Source organism: Lepisosteus platostomus, chromosome 5 (assembly GCF_059453375.1).
Source record: "Lepisosteus platostomus isolate fLepPlt1 chromosome 5, fLepPlt1.hap1, whole genome shotgun sequence".
NCBI lineage: Eukaryota > Metazoa > Chordata > Actinopteri > Semionotiformes > Lepisosteidae > Lepisosteus > Lepisosteus platostomus.
This window is the reverse complement of record NC_142615.1, coordinates 3774504-3793681: the sequence shown is the minus strand read 5'-3', so window position 1 is coordinate 3793681 and position 19178 is coordinate 3774504. Positions and strand designations below refer to the sequence as shown.

Sequence of the window (19178 nt, the reverse complement as noted above, 5' to 3'; positions counted from 1 at the left end):
CGAATTAAACTGGTTTCACAGGTATTTTCAAAGTAAAAGGGGGCAAGATTTCCAGCGAAAGACACCCCCCCACTCCAAAAGTACAGTACTTACTAGTTAAGAAAGCTAGGCTCCTCGCTTTAACATGCTAATGCGTTGGTGTAACAGTCCGGGCGTGGCAAGCTTCTAATGTCAACTCAACTACGGCGAAAGGAACCCTTCTTTCATTGGAAGACAATGAACATATTCTTGCCCTAAATGAATTAATAGCAAACATGGTTTACATAAAAGGCATTTTTCCAAGAAAGTTTAGCCTCTGTCACTAATGAAACCACTAAATACATATAGAAATCTTAAGATTTTTAAAATACATGACTTTGCTAAAATGTATTTAAAAATAAAAACCATTACTAACTCCAGCGGAGAGATTTAACTCCACAAGTCTGAGTTCTTCTGTCTGTCCTATCCGAGCCCGAAAGTATTACAATATGTATCTTTATAGCAGGTGGTGTACAGCTTTTTAGTATCGATTACACTTTTGTAAAATCTATTTAAAAAATAAAAACGATTACAATCTAATCTTTCCACGTTTGAACCCAAGAAAAATAAATCTAAACTGGGAGAAAGCTATGCTGAAAGTTTATTAAGATACGTAGAAGATAAAGATATCAATTTATGTTGCATTTGTCTGATTGCAAATAAAAAAACACGCGTTTCCAATTTAAATCAAAACGTGATTTAAATCAATATAAATGTTTATATTTTAACGCATAGGTGACTATTCATCGTTATTAAAATGACTTAAATTCGATCATGTTGTGATATTTAGAAATATAAAAGTTAATTAATTGTCCATAATATTGCTGTTCTATTTTTTCAAAGAAATGTCGCAGTACACGAATATAATCATATCGTTATTAATTTCTTTAGATAAGCGATTCCATATTATATTAGCAGAAAAGCTTAAAACTACCACTTTTTTACACGCTATTTCACATGTGAGTTAAATACTTCGATGCTTAAAATGTTTAGGGAGAAATGGAATACCGGTGTGTATTTTTTCTTTAAAGTACCGATTCCTGGAATCTGACTGGCTGACACCCTTCTGAAGTGGTTCCATAATATCTGGTATACGGAAAAGAAAGCGTCGATAAAAAAGCCTGGATTCTCATGTATCTGCTACAAGTATCTTTTAATACAGTCTTTGCTGTGCTCTTGAGGATCCTTGTGATATTTTGAGCTCTAGTTCAACGATAAGTGTCGCATTTTAAATCATTTTCGTAGTTAGAAATTATGAAACGCCCTGTTAAAAGCAAGGGAGTTTTTATGTCCGTTGCAGTAAAAGAAAATGCCTGACAAAGTAGGGCTTGGACAGATTCCAAGTGCTTGTACAAATGTGCTAAAGAAATTATACTTTGAGTATACAGCTTGTCCAAAGTCATTCATTATTAATACTATTAGTAATATCTTCGGTAAAGGCTTTGATGCATAAATATTTCTGATAAAGGTAGGTTGTGTACTTTTGTCCAACTGAGCAATCTTGCTTTCATAAAATATACAGGCTTTTTAATGACTGATGATTAACATGCTGTAATACACAGTTTAAATTTAAAAGCTCAAATGCTGTACATGAGAGGTTAAGCTTTATTGGCTCCTCCTGGCGGTTTTACAAGGTGATACCGGATACTTTCCTGCATGACGTCAAATGACGCGATCAACCCCGTGATACTGCGTGATACCGCGACACGCCCACCGGGGTATACCGTGAAATACCCCACCCATTTGGAATGGCTGCATCTGTATATTGTGTATTTTTCATATGTAAGATATAATGATGTGTTCCTGCTTACACATTGCACGACTTTAAAAGCTAGAAAAACAGGTTTCGATTCACATTATCTGGCGAGCCTTGTTTTGTCAAAGGACAGCACAAAAAAAACAGACAGCTATAAAACTATTTTCTTATATATATCCGCCGAAGTCATTTTGTTTTGTGAAACAAAAATTTCTTTTTAAATACGTAACATACCGTCATGCACGACATGAAGGTAACAAACGTGAAAAGAGTAAACAAATTCAATTCTATACTGGGAAGAACACTGTCCCTGCGGAGCCGAGCACTGACCGGGATGAGAAACCAGGTGTTTCCGGGTGCAGCCCAGATGCTTTCACTGCGCCACCCGGTGGTTTTCTACGGTAGTGCAGTCCTGCAACGGAATATTAAAAAAACACATTGTAGTGCACCATGTACATATTATACAGTATTATTATATTATTATACATATTACGCATGTAGAATACTGCAGTACCCGTCGTGCATTCTGAACAGCTGGGTCTGAACGGTCACGGCTGGCTCAACTCCTGATCCAAGACTCACCTCCCACAGCGAATCCCGGAGTCCAGGCCAGGACTGGGAGCAGACCGGTCAGGGGGGAGTCCAGGAGATCCACTTCAGACCTCTGCCGGCTCTCTTCCTGAAGAGCTCCTGAGCGTCTGGAGAAGCGACGGAGGCGCACACGTCCGGCGTGGCTTCAGGTCGATGTCTCGCAGGGGCACCCAGAGAAAAACACCAACTCGTTCACACCGGCGGGACATTCTGAAACACCCGTCCACAGATGAACACATGAGCCCAGGCACACAGACCCACACTCAATCCTCACCGATCCACTGCCCACTGCTGGACTTACAGCCGCTCCTGAAAGACAGGAGGACCAGGCACAACACAAACCCGGGCATCTGGGGAGCCTGTCCACCAGTCTGACCGCAGCTGGGACTGACCGGTCCACCAGCAAAACACCCCTGTGAGAAAAGAGCCGGCTGGACACAGAGCAGGACATTCTGTCCAAGTACAGTGAGGAGGGGGAGCTGGAGGCTATCCCAGCAATCAAAGGAGGTTCAACCTGGACAGGACACCAGTCCATCACAGGACACAGAAAGACACACACACCCTGGACAGGACACCAGTCCATCACAGGACACAGAAAGACACACACACCCTAGACAGGACACCAGTCCATCACAGGACACAGAAAGACACACACACCCTAGACAGGACACCAGTCCATCATAGGACACGCACACACTGTAGACAGCATACCAGTCCATCACAGGACACAAAGACACACACACACCCTAGACAGGACACCAGTCCATCACAAGACACACATACACCCTAGACAGGACACCAGTCCATCACAGGACACACACAGTCACACAAGGGCCAGTTTTCCCAGAAGCCTGTTCATCCACAAGTGAGAGACCAGCGAGGGACAGCCAGTGAAGGAGAGACTCACCTGGTCTGCACTCACCTGCCTGGCGCCTTGTGCCCTTCAGTGCTGATGGGGTCCCCTGTCCCCTCCTGTGCTGACCAGTCAAGCACAGCCCCTTGTCCTCTAACTGCAGGTCTGGGGGCGCCCTCTCCAGCCCTGGCTGCCTGGCCCTGTTCCCTAACATGGGGGGCAGCTCCCACATTCCCATTCCCTGCCCACCTGTCCCGGAGCTTCCCGGACGACCCACAGGAACCATGTCCGTTGGAAATAAAACAAAACTGAATGACCTTTTCTGTGATTTCAGATCAGACTGACTGCAGGATGGGATGTTCTCAGTCATTAGTAACTCTCGAGTTGGTGACCAAGCAAACCAAAAGGTAAAGAGATCAGATCATTTTGGCAGGTCTGGGCCCTCCCTCCAGTCTCCATCTCCACACTGCATCTCATTCTCATAAACACAATAATAATCCTCACACTTATATAGCGCCTTGCTGGACCCTCCACTCCAAGCTCTTCACAGGTCAAAGCTACGCAGACTCCAGCACAACGATCGCTGTGCGTCTACCAGGTGGGGCCGCTGGTGCAGAACGATCGCCGTGCGTCTCCCAGGTAGGGCTACTGGTGCAGAACGATCGCCGCGCGACTCCCAGGTACGGTTACTGGTGCAGAATGATCGCTGGGCGTCTCCCAGGGGGGGTTACTGGTGCAGAATGACCACATTGCGTCTCCCAGGTGGGGTTACTGGTGCAGAATGATCACTGGGCGTCTCCCAGGGGGGGTTACTGGTGCAGAACGATCACTGGGCGTCTCCCAGGTGGGGTTACTGCTGCAGAACGATCACTGGGCGTCTCCCAGGTGGGGTTACTGCTGCAGAACGATCACTGGGCGTCTCCCAGGTGGGGTTACTGGTGCAGAATGATCAGAGTGCGTCTCCCATGTGGGGCTGCTGCTGCAGAACGATCACTGGGCGTCTCCCAGGTGGGGTTACTGGTGCAGAATGATCAGAGTGCGTCTCCCATGTGGGGCTGCTGCTGCAGAACGATCACTGGGCGTCTCCCAGGTGGGGTTACTGGTGCAGAATGATCACAGTGCGTCTCCCAGGTGGGGCTGCTGCTGCAGAATGATCACAGTGCGTCTCCCAGGTGGGGCTGCTGTTGCAGGATGATCACTGTGTGTCTCCCAGGTGGCTCTGAGATTCTCAATAAAGGCTCTGGCTCACCTTACGCCAAGAAGGGAGAAACAGACCCTGACTCCCCCCCCCACCATCACCCAGCAACAGGGACCAGGGCTCGACTCCTGATCCAAGACTCACCTCCGACAGCGAATCCCGGAGTCCAGGCCAGGACTGGGAGCAGACCGGTCAGGGGTGAGTCCAGGAGATCCACTTCAGACCTCTGCCGGCTCTCTTCCTGAAGAGCTCCTGAGAGCCTGTGACACAGGTGAGACAAAAACAAATCGCAACACCGGAGGTGGAACTCCTCTGGAAGAGAAGGGAGAACCCCGGATCAGGTCCAGGTGAGGAGGCAGTGGAGAAAGGCATCACCTGCAGCCGGTGCTCCTGGGCTGGCAGGTACATCGGCAGCTCCCAGCAGCGTCCAGGCCTCCGAGCCCCAGCCTCCACCACAGCGAGAGAAAGAGGACAGGAAAACCCAGCCCTTACCCTCTTCCAGCAAAAAAAGATCCTTACTCGGCTCATCATCTGACTCACTCAGATAACTGTTTCTAGGAGATACCGACTGCTTTAGTGTCCAACCAATACAGACCATGACTGTGAATTCACACACAGCCCTGCACCGATCAGTGTGTGCCTTCAGCCCAGGGGGCCTGTTCCCAGCTGGTCAACACGCCGCCGGACCTGGGCAGCGTCTTCTCCCGCGAGGAGGCCGTGTCGCTGGCTCCAGCTCCGACTCTGCTGGGAGAGCGGCGGCGGCGGCGGCGGCCAGGGACCACGAAGCCGTTCCCTGGGGACGCTCCCCTGTCCCCGCACGACCCCGCTGGTCGGCCCCGGGATCGAGTCGAACGCCCCTCCCCCACCCCCCCGATCCGTAGGGCGCTGAGCCTCCGTGGGAAGTCCGGGGAAGGAGGGTGCGGAGCCGGCTCCCAGCTCCCCGGCCTCTCGGGAGTCCTCCTCTATCCCAGGGTGCTGTGCCCCCTCCTCCAGCCGAGTGTGGGTGGCGTCGGGAGGGCCACGGGGGGGGGCGATCCGGCCCAGCGCTGGTTTCGGAGGCCGCTGTGGGTGTGGTGGGTCTCGGCGCCTCTGCCGCTACGCGCCCGTCTGTCCCCGCTGGCGACGACCGCGGCTCTTTCCTGGTGCCGGTCTCCCTGGGGATCTTCCACTCCGCGCCCCTGCACACGGCGAGTAGTTCTGCCGGCGATTCGGAGAGACGGACCACCCCTGCGATCCCGGGTCCCGAGTACCTGACCTCTTCCAACATCTGTCAGGTCCGTCACGCAGCTTCAAACGCTCACATACTCAGCTGCAGATCTTTTTTTTTTTTTAGGGCAGAAACATCAGCAGACAGTATTGACATGAACACACAAGAGTCCTTTCCAAGTGCGATTCACACACTTCGAAACATATCGTCCTTCTTCGTGAGGCGTGCCCGTTATTCTGTCCATCCCCGGCGCCCCATGCAGCGACCAGCCCCTGCAGTCATCGTCCAGTGCAGCAGTTCCTCAGGACAGGGGCCGAGACAGCGAGCATGCAGTAAAATACAGAACGGGCCGCCACACCAACCAGTGTCGAGACGGACCTTTCCAGTGAACGACCCATGAGGGGAAGGACCGGCTTGACCGTGACTGTGGAAATCAAGTCCAGTGAACATTCATACAGCAGGTCCTCGGGACAGGGGCCGAGACAGCGAACATGCAATAAAATAACTGACAAGCAGTGACACTGGCTACTGTAGCGACTGTCCTGTCCAGTGACTGTCTCATAAAGAGAATGACTGCTTTAGCAATTAACCGTGACTGTGAAAATCAAGTTCAGTGAACATTCATACAGCAGCTCCTGTGGACAGAGACTGACACAGTGGACATTCAATAAAATAATTGACAAGCAGTGACACTGGCTACTGTAGCGACTGTCCTGTCCAGTGACTGCCTCATAAAGAGAATGACTGCTTTAGCAAATAACCGTGACTGTGGAAATCAAGTACAGTGAACATTCATACAGCAGGTCTTCAGGACAGAGACGGACTGACCATTACAGTGACCACCAAGCACAGTGAACATTCACACAGCAGTTCCTCAGGACAGATACGGACTGACCATTACAGTGACCACTGAGTACAGTGAACACGCAATAACATCATCACTCAGAAAAGAAACCAACTGGTCTGGACACTTTCCCTCCAGTGGACATCCAAAAAGCGGCTGGTTTTGTAACTGACAGTTAAAATGAATCTCCAGTACAGTTAATATTCAATTCACAAATGATTCAGGACAGAGCGAGTCTGAAGTGGTGACCAGCAAGGGGGTGACTCCCAGTACAGGGACGATCCAATACAATAATTAATTGGGGAAAACCACTGGTTTGGAACTTACAAAATCACAGTGACTATCCAATACAATAATCAATCAAAAAGATTGTAGTGTATACCCAATACAGTGAACACCCAGTGTGGTGAATATTCCATTAAATAATTAACATGAAATATCAGATATTTCCCAAGGATATCAGAGAGTCACCTTCTCCAAACTCCTTCAAATCCAGACTCCAAACCCTCTTCTTCAGAAGAGCCTTTACTGAACTGGTTCTGTTCTTCACCCCTCTGCTTCTATTAGTACCACCACCCTCAGTCTCCTCTGTGTGTTGTCATTGTGTTTTATCTGGTGTAGTCTCCTTATTTATTGTTATTGTCATCCCGTAAAGCACTTTGAGAAGCCACCTTTAAAGGTGCTATATAAAATAGTTTATTATTATTGAATAACTATTGAAGTGACTTACCTTTCCAGTGAACATCTCACAAGGAGAATGACTGGTTTCGTAATTAACCACGACAGTGTATATCAAGGAAAGTAAATATTCAAACATTTTTCAGGACAGAGAGTGGCCGATGTAGAAACTAGCACTAGCACAGAACAGTGAACATCCAATACAATACAATAATTATTTTGGGGAAAAATGCCAGTTTAGTGACTAACGATTATGGCAACAACCCAGTACAGAGTTCGATTGGTTGAGTGAAAAACAGAACGAACATCCTTCACAATAAACATCCAAATCGGTCAATATTCAGTAAAGACACCCGACTGGTTCAGCGACTCAACATGACTGTGATCACCCAATACTACTGCTACTAACGAGAGCCAATTTGGAAAAGTACCGTTCGCTTTACTGACTAGCCCAGTACCGAAACAACACAACACTCACTCGGAGAAGAACCCAGGCTGTCCGCCCTCCGCTCGCGGTCTGGGGACGCCGAAGGTCACCAGGTCAGCAGCACGAGGCGACACATCCCGTTCCTTCACGTCCGGCGGGGCATGTCGGCTGAAGAAGACTCGGCAGCACCGCGCTCCTCTTCCTCACAGCTCTGTGCCAGAATGTTGTCGACGGATATGAGTGCCAGTTATTTCACTGAAGTTCTGTTTTCTCCTCCCCAGACGGCGAAGGATCGTAAGGCAACTGTTAGAAACTTTGATATTGATGCTTTTTGTCACGGTAACCCATGTAATTAATTTGTAGTAAACTTGTCAAAGTCGTCGACAGCATTCTGACTCAGCCTGTACATCTCACCTGGTCTGTCCCAGGGCAAACATTATGACACTACGAGGAAAACGAACACAGCACTCCAGGACTGCACTGACACTCTGCCGACACGGGTGACAGACACACAGGGACAACAGAGAAGACGACACAGCATCTCCACTGCTGAACACCAACAGGTGAGACACACACACCTGGTGCATGACAAACACGGGTGTGCAGAAGGGGGCGTGGTGCCGTCTGCATAGCAAAACCCCCAAAAAACACACAAATACTCTCAGACAGCTGGAAGAGGAGAGGAAGTCACAGACACCTGCCGTTTGAATGAGAAACAAACTTATTTTGCACGTCTAGGACTCTGTGTCTGTCTCTGTGTGTGTGCGTATGTAGGGGGTAACTGTCCGTGTTTCTCAGTGTACATCTCTTACCCCTCCTGCATGACCCTCAGGTATCTCACACAGCGGCCCCCGGTGGTGACTGGATGTAACCTCCACTCACCTACAGCACCCCCACCACCTCCTCCGATTGCCCTGCTCAGGCGTCAGAGTGAAGGGTGGTCTCACCCTCCCTGGGGGGGGGGGTGACCTGCCATCACCGAGGTCCTGCGGCCGCCTCCGAGAGACTCACACTGGGGGAGCTGGGCTCATCGCCACCCGGGCCTCTGGGGGCAGCTCTGGACCTGCTGAGAGAGGGGGAGAGAAACACCAGGACGGGCCGCACACAGACACAGCTCTTCCGATGGTCTCAGCAAAGGGTCCCTGATGTAAATCCGCTCTCAGTTAAATCGCCAGTGTCTGGAGAAGCTTAATAAGCCCTACTACAGAGAACTGAATAAACCCAAGCTGCAGCACAAGACCCGCAGAGCAGCCACTGTCTGTCCTCTGAGTGAAAGAGACCGAGATCGCAAACCACAACTACAACTCGGTCACCACTGCAGTAAGAAGCCAAGCAGGTTTATTCATCAGGGTGTGGAGTTACAAAGAGAAAACTCTGACTTCAGACAAGACCCGACGCTCAGGTGTCAGATACTGAGTGTTGAAAACGTGTCTCCATTCCCAGATTACAAATTACAAGTCTCGCCGTCTTGTCTGTAAACAGGAAGTTTTAACTACTGCCATGAAAGGTCACCTCTGAGTAATAAACACACACAGTGATAAAGAATCACTCACTAACAACCTACGACCACTGCAAAATGTGATATGGAATAAAAGTCCCTCCACCAAAACAGTTCCAATGAACTGAATCTGTGAGATGAGAACAGAGCCTGCAGAGCCACTCGGGCAGAGACAGAGACTTCACTGAGCAGTTACCAGCCTCGTTAATTACAGAGAAACATACCTGTACTGAGCCCTGGAGCTGGGGTAGAGGGGGCTGAGCCCTGGAGCTGGGGTAGAGGGGGCTGAGCCCTGGAGCTGGGGTAGAGGGGGCTGAGCTCTGTGGGGCTCCAGAGCAGGAGGGATCTGTGTCAGTCCTGTGTTTTCTATGGGCTTCACAGACACACCCTTGTCTGAGCTGTGAGCTGGGGCCACGTGATCGAGCTCTATTTCCATACCGGCTGCGTCAGCGAGGCAGAGAGCGATACCAGCGCAGGCAGACAGACAGAGAGCTCGTCTCCCACCCAGCCAGGCGCCGAGACAGAGGAACACCCCTAGGATCAGAGGTAAGTGTGGGAGAGCAGCGGCCCAGGGCCCTGCACTCACCCCTGAGGGGCAATTAAAACACAGGGAGAGCACCAGTTAATACAGAGAGAGCACATCCATTAATACAGGGAGAGCACCAGTTAATACAGCATACAGCGAGCACACCAATAAACACAGGGAGAACACCAGTTGATACAGAGATCTAATGTGTTTAAATGTGACTGTCACTCTGTCTGTGCTCCTGGTGGGGCTCTGGAAGAGTCTGGGGCACAGGACCGGGGGCGATGACAGACTCAGTGACTCTGTGTTTAAACCCTGTGGCCCTGGTGGGGCTCTGGAAGAGTCTGGGGCGCAGGACCGGGGGCAATGACAGACTCGGTGACTCTGTGTTTGAACCCTGTGCTCCTGGTGGGGCTCTGGAAGAGTCTGGGGCGCAGGACCGGGGGCGATGACAGACTCAGTGACTGTTTGAACCCTGTGCTCCTGGTGGGGCTCTGGCCTGTGTCAGGCTCTCCTCTCACCTGACAGACTCTCCCCGTTGCGCAGGAGTCTGAAGGGGGGGGGTCATGACACAATAGGTCTCAGTGTCCTGCTCCTGCTTTGTTTAGAACAGGATCCCCAGCGGACACCTGATAAACTTTCCTGATTTGCCTAGTTAATAAATAGCTGGTATTGTATTCTAACTGGTACCAGGAACACAGGGCAGAGGGAGAGAGACAGGTAGAGAGGGAGAGAGAGGAGAGGAGAGAAAGAGACAGGGTCAGGTACAGAGAGGAGAGAAAGAGAGACAGGTACAGAGAGAGAGGGGAGAAGGAGAGATAGAGGGACAGAGACCGGTACAGAGAGAGAGGGGAGAAGGAGAGACAGTGAGAGACACGTACAGAGTGAATGAGAGGAAAGAGAGAGGGAGAGACAGCTGTCCCTTCTGCTGCTGCTCCTGATGTCTGTCTGACACGCTGACCGACGGCGCACTCAGCTGATCACCTGCGTGACTTCCTGTCCGGCTCCCAGCTCTGCTGTCCAAGGGGCTGGCCAGCGGACTGACCCCACTGCCTGTCCAGGGAAGGGCTTGGACACGCGCTGCCTGACCTCCCAGCGGCGCCGCAGAGATGGAGAGGGAGGGGCTGGCCTGTCTGCTGCTGGCTATGGCCGGTGAGTGACCTCTGACCTCCATCTCGTTCCAGCACTCGGGCCGCAGGTATCAGGCGAATCCTGGACACGACAGGCAAGGTTACAGGTGACTCCCTGGGCCCCGGTTTCTCTGGAAAAGAGGGAGAGGAGGAGGGAGGGGAGCTCTGTCTCCTGTGTCTCTGTACAGACCCCCTCCCCAGCGATATCCTTCTCTCTCAGGGGACCGGGGTCGCGGGGAGTAGCCTGAGGTTATTAACTACTTTCTAAAGCACAGCTGCTGCTGCTCGCCAGAACTCCACCTGCTTGGTTTTCTGTCCCCAGTGCTCTGTCCTCCTGGATCCGGCCACATCAGGAAGTTCTACTTCGTGGACTCACGCCTGAGCTGGACCGACGCTCAGAGACACTGCAGAGACACCTACACTGACCTGGCCTCCATCAACAGCACAGCAGACATGTACACAGTCCTCAACACCACTAACCTGCCCAATGTCACAGCCTGGATGGGCCTGTACCGAGACTGCAGAGAGAGCTGGCGGTGGTCTGGCGGAGAGGACGTGACCTTCACCCACTGGAGGAGTCAGCTCCCCTGCGCTGTTCTCAACGCAGCGGGATTCTGGGAGGAGAGAGACTGCAGCGAGGAGAACTACTTCATATGTGAGAGTCAAGGTGAGACAACACTGCACACAGGGCTCAATCCGAGAGTAAGAGCTGTTGTGAAAAGGAGACCTGCAGTCCCAAATTATCAGACTGGTTATAAATTCATTGATGGCGATACTCTGCACGCAGAGTTGACTACCAAGAAAGTAGTAGTTGTGGGTAAAACCGTCGAACTGGAGAGCAGTATTTTCTACTGGATCAGAAGAGCTGTGCTCACAGGCCTGCTTGTTTCCAGCGTCACAGGGCTGCAACACCTCACCGGAAGATTTGTGGCCTCGTTCTGAACCACAGAACACGGCTCTGCGCAGACCTGAAAATTTCACCCATTCTGTGAAATAAATTGGAGGTTTTTAAGTTACTGTGTACATTTTACTTTAATTGTGGTCTGAAGTGCACCGGTCAGTGCCGATTCTAACAACGAAATCTGAAAATAGCGGCACAGATCAGTATAGACTGCTGTGCAGAGCATTGTGGGACCTGTAGTCTTAAAAAACTTTGCTGTCACTAATGCCAAGGGAAGGAGCACCTTACCTGAGGTACTACAGTTTCACTCCTGATCGTTGTCTTCACAGGTGGGGGACAGCAGTACAGGCTGATCAGGGAAAACAAGACCTTCGCTGACGCCCAGAGACACTGCAGAGAGAGCTGCTCTGACCTGCCCCGGGTGGACAGTGTGGGAGAGTCTGAACAGATCAGGACGACGGCACAGGGACACGCTGTCTGGATCGCTCTGCTCCAGGACGGCTGGGAGTGGTCTGACGGGAGGCGCTCTGGGTTTTGCAACTGGAGTCCTAGGCAGCCCAGTGGAGGAGGAGGAGCCCTGTACACGGAGATCTATTTAAAAGATGGTGTATATGATAATAATAAAAGAGGTGAATGGAACGACGCAACTCAAGTCCAAGGCAGGCCCTTCTTCTGCTACACTGGTGAGTCCAGCCCTGACAGTGTCCCAGAGCCCCAGGCAGTAGCACAGGGGGCTGAGTTTGTCTCAGGAGAATCCAGCTTGAGAGAACAGCAGCAGAGAGCTGTATCTCCCTCGTCTGACCTCAGTCTCCCAGCAGCAGCACAGAACTACATCAAGAGCAAATCATGAATTTAGAGACAGAACATCAAGTAAACGACAATTTCAGAATGTACAGAAATCTTATTTCTATATGTATTTTATTTACAGCAACAAACTCCTCTGACCAGTACCACTTCATACGTTATAAACTGTCATGGGTTGAAGCTCAGAAATACTGCCGGGACAGTCACACAGACCTGGTCACTGTGTTCACTGAGGAGCAGCAGAATAAACTTCTCAGCCTCACAAACACTGGTGATGAAGGAGGAGCCTGGATTGGTCTGTATAAGAACACACAGAGTGACCTGGGGTCTGGGGGAGCTGCAGGGAGCCCCTACACTCAAACCCAGGGGCGCGTCTGTGTGCTGATGGACTCTGAGGGAGGATGGGAAGAGAGAGACTGTCAGGAGAGAAACTACTTCATGTGTCTCAACAAGACAGGTAAGAGGACAGTCCATCACTCCAGTGTCTCACTGACGTCTCTCTGCTCTGAATCAGAGACACACCTCACCACTGTCACTCAACACAGGTAAGAGGACAGTCCATCACATCAGTATCTCACTGACGTCTCTCTGCTCTGAATCAGAGACACACTTCACCACTGTCACTCGACACAGGTAAGAGGACAGTCCATCACATCAGTGTCTCACTGACGTCTCTCTGCTCTGAATCAGAGACACACTTCACCACTGTCACTCAACACAGGTAAGAGGACAGTCCATCACATCAGTGTCTCACTGACGTCTCTCTGCTCTGAATCAGGGACACACTTCACCACTGTCACTCAACACAGGTAAGAGGACAGTCCATCACATCAGTGTCTCACTGACGTCTCTCTGCTCTGAATCAGACACACTTCACCACTGTCACTCAACACAGGTAAGAGGACAGTCCATCACACCAGTGTCTCACCGACGTCCCTCTGCTCTGAATCAGAGACACGCTTCACCACTGTCACTCAACACAGGTAAGGGGAAAGTCCATCACACCAGTGTCTCACTGACGTCTCTCTGCTCTAAATCAGAGACACACTTCACCACTGTCACTCAACACAGGTAAGACAGTCCATCACTCCAGTGTCTCACTGACGTCTCTCTGCTCTGAATCAGAGACACACTTCACCAGTGTCACTCAACACAGGTAAGAAGACAGTCCATCACTCCAGTATCTCACTGACATTTTGACTCACTGATACATTGTCTTGTCTGCTCAGAGCGCAGTAACGTCTACCTGATTGAACTCAACCAGACCTGGACTGAAGCCCAGAGTCTCTGCAGACAGAAGCACACAGAGCTGGTCAGTGTGAGGAGCCAGAGTGAGAATGAGGAGGTTCGGAGGTCAGCGCGGCGTCACAGGGTGTGGATCGGCCTGTACAACGAGCCCTGGAAGTGGTCAGACCAGGGGGCGTCCAGCTTCAGGAACTGGGCAGGAGGGCAGCCTGGGTCAGCAGGTGGACAGAGATGTGCGCAGGTGGACCTGCAGGGCAGCCCGAGAGGAGGATGGACAGAGACAAACTGCAGTGAGATCAGACCCTTCTTCTGTCACTGGGGTGAGGACGGCTCTGTTTTCCACTTGGGTTCGTGTCCTGATGGGGCGTCTGGGGACCCTACAGAGACACAGATTCAGCTTTAATTTGTTTCTCTCTCTTGCAGACAGCAGAGAGCTCGTCCTGGTGAGAGAGGAGAAGTCCTGGGCTGAGGCCCTGGATCACTGTCAGACTCACCACACTGGCCTGGCGGATATCCTGTCACACCAGGAGCAGAGCTACGCTGTTGAAGAGGCCCAGTCTGCTGAGTCCACTCTGGTCTGGCTGGGCCTGCGGCAGAATCGAGTCTCGGGGTCCTGGCTCTGGGCGAACGAGGCTCCCCTGGTCTATCAGAATTGGGGCGCAGGGGGAGCCCCGGGCCGGCCTGCTTCCAGCCCCTGTGGAGCCCTGGACAGAGACAGAGGGGGCAGCTGGACCAACCGCAGCTGTGAGGAGCAGCTGAGCTTCCTCTGCTCCAGAGGTACTGAGGGCGACTCCCTGTTCTGCACGTGTTTGACCAGCAGGTGGCGACAGCAGAGCCGTCTGCTCTCAGACCAGGCCTCTCGCCTGACTGCTGAGCGAGGAGAGATCTGCGCTCGATCTCGCACTCCAGTGTAGAACCAGGAGACTGTCGGCCTTGTTAATGACCCCACACCCCCCAACTGCAGGCCGGCCCCCCTCCTCTCCCCCTCTCACACCTGCATCAGGGGTGAACCAGTGGGCATGGCTGGTGAACACCAGTGTTGAGGGACCGCTCTGGACTGCAAGTCAAATGTGGCGGCAAGCGTTGATTCAATTTTCAAACTGGGGCAACAGCGCTCATTCTCTGTCTCCCTCTCTCTCGGGTGTCTCTCTGTCCTGCGACGGCTGTCGCCCCAGATCCACAGAGGAGGACGGGGAAGAGAACCATCCTGAGGCTAAAGATCGCCGGGAGCAGAGAACAGATTCAGAACGCCGCCAAGACGAAACACAGACTCCTGGAGCAGGTAGGCGGGAGCCCCTTCCGGGAGCTGAGTGTGTCTGGTGCGTGACTGGGGTTCCCCCAGGAAGGGAGCGTTTCAGACTCCGAGGAGGGCGTCCGCGACGAGCCGGACTGTTCCAGATGTCGACAGGTGGGCTATAAAGGGAAACTTCCTGTCCCTGATCCTCAGGGATTCAGATCAAGGGCTCAGCAGGAGAGACGGAGCAGATCTGCTCTCCGACACGATGTTTCGCAGCTCGAACCCGTGTTGCTCGAATCCAGGGGTGTTAGCGCTGTGTCCGAGGCGCACGCTGGCGCCGTGTGAGCTGTCCGTCTGTGTCTTCAGATGCAGGACCTGCTGGCCCAGCGGGGTCTCCTGGGGAACCACACTCTGCGCTGGAGAGAGCAGCCGGACGGACGGGTTTTCTACCCAGCAGAAGAGGGTGGAGGTGAGTCTGAGACCCGCTGCCTGAGACAGGATACACTGTTGGGTGTGACTGAGAGGAACAGTAGTGGATTAAGCATTGAACCATGAGCTCCAGCACAGACCCCTGTGGCCTATATAGGGTGTGTATATTGTGTCCAGCACTGGCAGTCCAGTCTGTGTGCGTGTATGGTGTCCAGCTCTGGCAGTCCAGTCTGTGTGCCTGTATGGTGTCCAGCTCTGGCAGTCCAGTGTGTGTCTGTGTGGTGTCCAGCTCTGGGAGTCCAGTCTGTGTGTGGTGTCCAGCTCTGTCTCTGGTCTGAGTGTCTAACTCTGCTGTCGTGTGTTTTGTCCACAGACCAGTGTGTGTCCAGTTTGGACTCGGAGCCAGTCTGACAGCAGAGTGTCCAGTCCGGGCAGTGTGGGACAGCTCGGAGACTCTGGCCTTCTTCACACAGCTCTCCCATCTGGATTATTCACATTTATTATGCAGCATGTAGAAAAACTGTAGCATTGCAGCAGCACAAACATGTCATTATATCAACTTCGATAGACATGGGGTTGAAGCCCCTCGCTTTCTGTACTACACAAGCAGCTCTGTAAGGTCCAGAATTCACTGTTTAAAAACACGACACGTTGTGATCCAAGTTTTCTTCTTTCTAATAAAAGCATCTGCCAATCAGAGAAGGACTGAGCACGGGTTATGTTCTGAATCGTGTTCGTATTCCCCCAACCTACCATACAAACGGCACATTTCTAGTCAAACGATTGCTACGTATTATATAAAGGTATATATTTTTACAGGATTTTATAACTATCTAACTTATGCATTTTTCTATGCTCCTCTTAACGTACAGCACCCCAAATAAATACACAGAAATGTCCAGAAGCACAGACTAGGCTGGTAGAGAAGTTAAAAAAGAACTTCTTTCCATCTAAACAGTGTCGGATTTCCCTGCAGGGTGACACAGCTGCTAGTTATGAATAATTTTATACCAGTGAGTTAAAGAATGGATATATGGCTTGCCTGCCCGGTTTTAATATATATATTTTAAGTACCTCAGGCAGTGAGTCCCCTGTAGTTATTGCAAAGTCATTATTGGCAGGGGCCTCTACTGAATATATTTATAATAATGCATTGAAACTTGGGGGGAAAAAAAAGGCTTTTATAAATCTTACATACAAGTAAAGAATTATTAGTAACCACAGCAAAATAGATTCTTCTTAGGAAAGATTTGTATGATGTCTCTATATCAGATTCATTATTTCTCCTTTATTGCACAATTCTTTCTTGTCCTTCATATTTGACCTCTCTGGGGGACAGAGGGTGATCAGATGGGTGAAATATTTTCTCAGTTTAGGTTCCCGAATCGTTTTCTGCACGTTTCTTGCTTAACGTCGCAAGTTACAGGTTTTCACACAATTACAAATCTATTAAGAACAGCCTTACTTGTAGGTAAACGGGAATAAACTTAATATTCCGAGGCAAAAAAATAAACTGAATATTTAATTTTCAACTGAATACATTTTAAAATGAACACAATTCTAAAACCTTTGTACCGTTACACAAAAAAAACAGACTACATGAGAAAAAGGGACTAAAATTGATCGTTTTAGTCAACTTAAAGACTAATTAAAAGGTTAAAATTGAGGGGATTCTATTTAAAAGTCAGTAAAACACATTGTAGTCGACTATGACTAAGGCAAAACCCTGTAACTTAATACTTTAATAATGAATAATGATGAATAATTAACGACTTGAAGCGAGCATTTTCTCAGTTACTTTCAGCAGAGCACATTTACGATAAGTTAGAGGATGATTTCTAACAGTTTTACTTGTATTCATAATAATTTGGGTTTCCAACGGTTGTGATAGAGACTTGGACGCCGTGAACCCGACACGAGCATTTTCTTTCAAGACAAACTCACCGGAGGGGGACGTGACTTTCCGTGAAGTTAGTTTTCGCTCACTCAGGGAATGGTTTCTGACACTGTTTAACGCTAATTATTATTTTAATTGACCGGTTTTGACAAAAAAACGCCGGTGCCGCGAACCTGACGAGAGCATTTTCTCAGCTCCTTTCCGCACAGGGGCAATATGTCGTCCACTAAAGCACGTTTCTGCACACCGAGGGAATGGTTTCCAACACTTTCTATTGATAATTATTATAATAGTTATAATAATTCTTATTTTAACGGACGGGTTCTGGCGGAGACGCCGACGCCGCGCACCTGTCGCGAGCGCTCTCTCGCGAGCCTCCTCCCACACGCGCAGTAACGGTCGCGTCTAACGGCACCGTAGTCACGAGCGGAAACTTATCGTTAAACAGAAAAAAAGTCACTTTTCTCTCTCTGAAATCGTCTTGTCGTCTCTAAACTCTGCCGTTTTACTCTAACAACACATTCCGCCTTACCCGAGTCCGCCGCCGTCGCGCTCACTCGCTCCTGCGGGTCGAGGGGGTGGGAGAAGAAGGAGGAGGGGCGACAACCGGAAGTCCCGCCAACTTGCGCGCCTGTGCGCCGCCCGGAGTTTCCGGGGGAAGTGACGTCACACGGGCGGACGCAAGAGGGGGAGGAGTCACATAAACTCATCGCTCATGTCTTCTAGGGCGCTGTGGGTCGGCGCAAACCTTCTCCTAGTGTGAATCTAGGGGCCACCGTACCCCCTGTCTCATCCAGCGCTGTGGTCATCCCAGCTTCAAGGTGATAATAAACACACATTGTCCAACTTCATCCTCATCCCAAAACTGGATCGTTATTTCATGTCCTCCCACTGAGGACAGCGCTGTGTTTCTTCCTCGGGGGCCCTGGGGTTCTGTGTCTCGGCCCAGATACACCCCGTGCGACACTTCAGCGCCACATGACCGAAAAACAGGGGCACAGAAATGACGGGGGGGGGGATCGCTCTCCTCAGGAAGAGCGCACGACGTCGCAATGAGAGCGAGTTCACCTTGGAGGGGACCTGAACTCCGACACAGTAAAGCAACAAGAGAACACCGATCACACTCCTCTCTACACCAGTGGGACGGCCGTGGAGAGGGTCAGCAGTTTTAGGTTTCTGGGGGTTCACATCTCAGAGGACTTCACCTGGACGCCCCACACCAACACCGTGGTCAGACCAGCGCGGCGGCGCCCTGTTCTCTCTCCCCGCGGGCGAAAGAGGTTCGGCACGCCTTCACCCCTCCAGGCCAGCCTCTGCAGGGGCGCTGTTGAGAGCACCCCGCCTGGCTGCATCCCTGCCTGCTGGGGGCGCAGAGTCCTGCAGAGGGGGGCGCAGTCAGGGCGGCTCATCGCCGGCTGTGAGCTACCAGGCATCCGGGAGATAATAATAATAATAATAATAATAATTGCTCACACTTCTAGAGCGCTTTTCTGGACACTCCACTCAAAGTGCTTTACAGGTAATGGGGATCCCCTCCACCACCACCAGTGTGCAGCCCCACCTGGATGATGCGACGGCAGCCATAGTGCGCCAGAACACTCCCCACACACCAGCTCTCAGTGGGGAGGAGAGCAGAGGGATGAAGCCAGTCAAGAGAGAGGGATTATTAAGAGGCCATGATTGATGAGGGCCAATGGGAAATTTGGCCAGGACTCCAGGGTTACACCCCTACTCTTTATGAAAAACGCCCCGGGATTGTTAACAACCACAGAGAGTCAGGACCTCGGTTTGACGTCTCATCCGAAGGACAGCGCCTGTTTACAGTATAGTGTCCCCCGTCACTATACTGGGGCATCAGGACCCACACAGACCGCAGGGTGAGAGCGCCCCCTGCTGGCCCCACTCACACCTCTCCCAGCAGCAGCCTCAGCTCTCCTCC

At 51.0% G+C, this 19178-nt stretch overlaps 1 protein-coding gene and 2 long non-coding RNA genes across 26 annotated transcripts in view; 1 reads left to right on the top strand and 2 right to left on the bottom strand.

Moving 5' to 3' along the window:
• LOC148662539 (uncharacterized) overlaps positions 1-7727 on the bottom strand; it is a 32800-nt gene extending 25073 nt beyond the window's left edge. For 11 of the 13 annotated variants that reach the window (XR_015936363.1, XR_015936367.1, XR_015936369.1 and 8 more), the window contains exons 1-3: positions 4890-7727; positions 2357-3801; positions 2105-2186 (exon numbers count right to left, since the gene is read on the bottom strand). This is a non-coding gene — a long non-coding RNA (uncharacterized LOC148662539). The remainder of the gene's footprint in view (positions 1-2104; positions 2187-2356; positions 3802-4889) is intronic. The other 2 variants (XR_015936372.1, XR_015936370.1) reach the window with 2 other exon arrangements.
• Positions 7728-9518: 1791 nt separating this feature from the next.
• On the bottom strand, positions 9519-18690 carry LOC148662537 (uncharacterized). 9 transcript variants are annotated; one of them, XR_015936359.1, is made up of 9 exons: positions 17772-18690; positions 14671-15430; positions 14171-14380; positions 13637-14053; positions 12645-12822; positions 11916-12455; positions 11207-11712; positions 10552-10808; positions 9519-9604 (listed from the first exon to the last, which is right to left on the bottom strand). It is a non-coding gene; the product is annotated as an uncharacterized LOC148662537 (long non-coding RNA). The 9 variants fall into 9 exon arrangements; XR_015936351.1 differs by lacking the exon at positions 9519-9604 and having other exon boundaries at positions 10693-10808; positions 13625-14053; XR_015936357.1 differs by lacking the exon at positions 9519-9604 and having other exon boundaries at positions 10693-10808; positions 11916-12175.
• On the top strand, positions 10609-17970 carry LOC148662538 (macrophage mannose receptor 1-like). 4 transcript variants are annotated; one of them, XM_088631176.1, is made up of 10 exons: positions 10609-10748; positions 11049-11393; positions 11957-12310; positions 12556-12888; positions 13661-13743; positions 13777-13996; positions 14100-14453; positions 14852-14958; positions 15280-15424; positions 17777-17970. In XM_088631176.1, the coding sequence occupies exons 1-10, from the start codon at positions 10706-10708 to the stop codon at positions 17941-17943; spliced, it is 2151 nt and encodes a 716-aa protein (XP_088487302.1). In that variant the 5' UTR covers positions 10609-10705; the 3' UTR covers positions 17944-17970. The 4 variants fall into 4 exon arrangements, with proteins under 4 accessions (XP_088487302.1, XP_088487301.1, XP_088487305.1 ...); XM_088631175.1 differs by having other exon boundaries at positions 13661-13996; XM_088631179.1 differs by lacking the exon at positions 17777-17970 and adding an exon at positions 15716-16044 and having other exon boundaries at positions 13661-13996; positions 15280-15382.
• Positions 18691-19178: the final 488 nt, after the last annotated feature.

Bases quoted from the DNA above. Each gene is read 5' to 3' on its own strand.
- LOC148662538 (XM_088631175.1), top strand. From the start codon at position 10,706: ATGGAGAGGGAGGGGCTGGCCTGTCTGCTGCTGGCTATGGCCG. The intron at 12,311-12,555 runs GTGAGTCCAGCC...TTTTATTTACAG, and splicing joins GCCCTTCTTCTGCTACACTG to CAACAAACTCCTCTGACCAG. The intron at 14,959-15,279 runs GTAGGCGGGAGC...CTGTGTCTTCAG, and splicing joins AACACAGACTCCTGGAGCAG to ATGCAGGACCTGCTGGCCCA.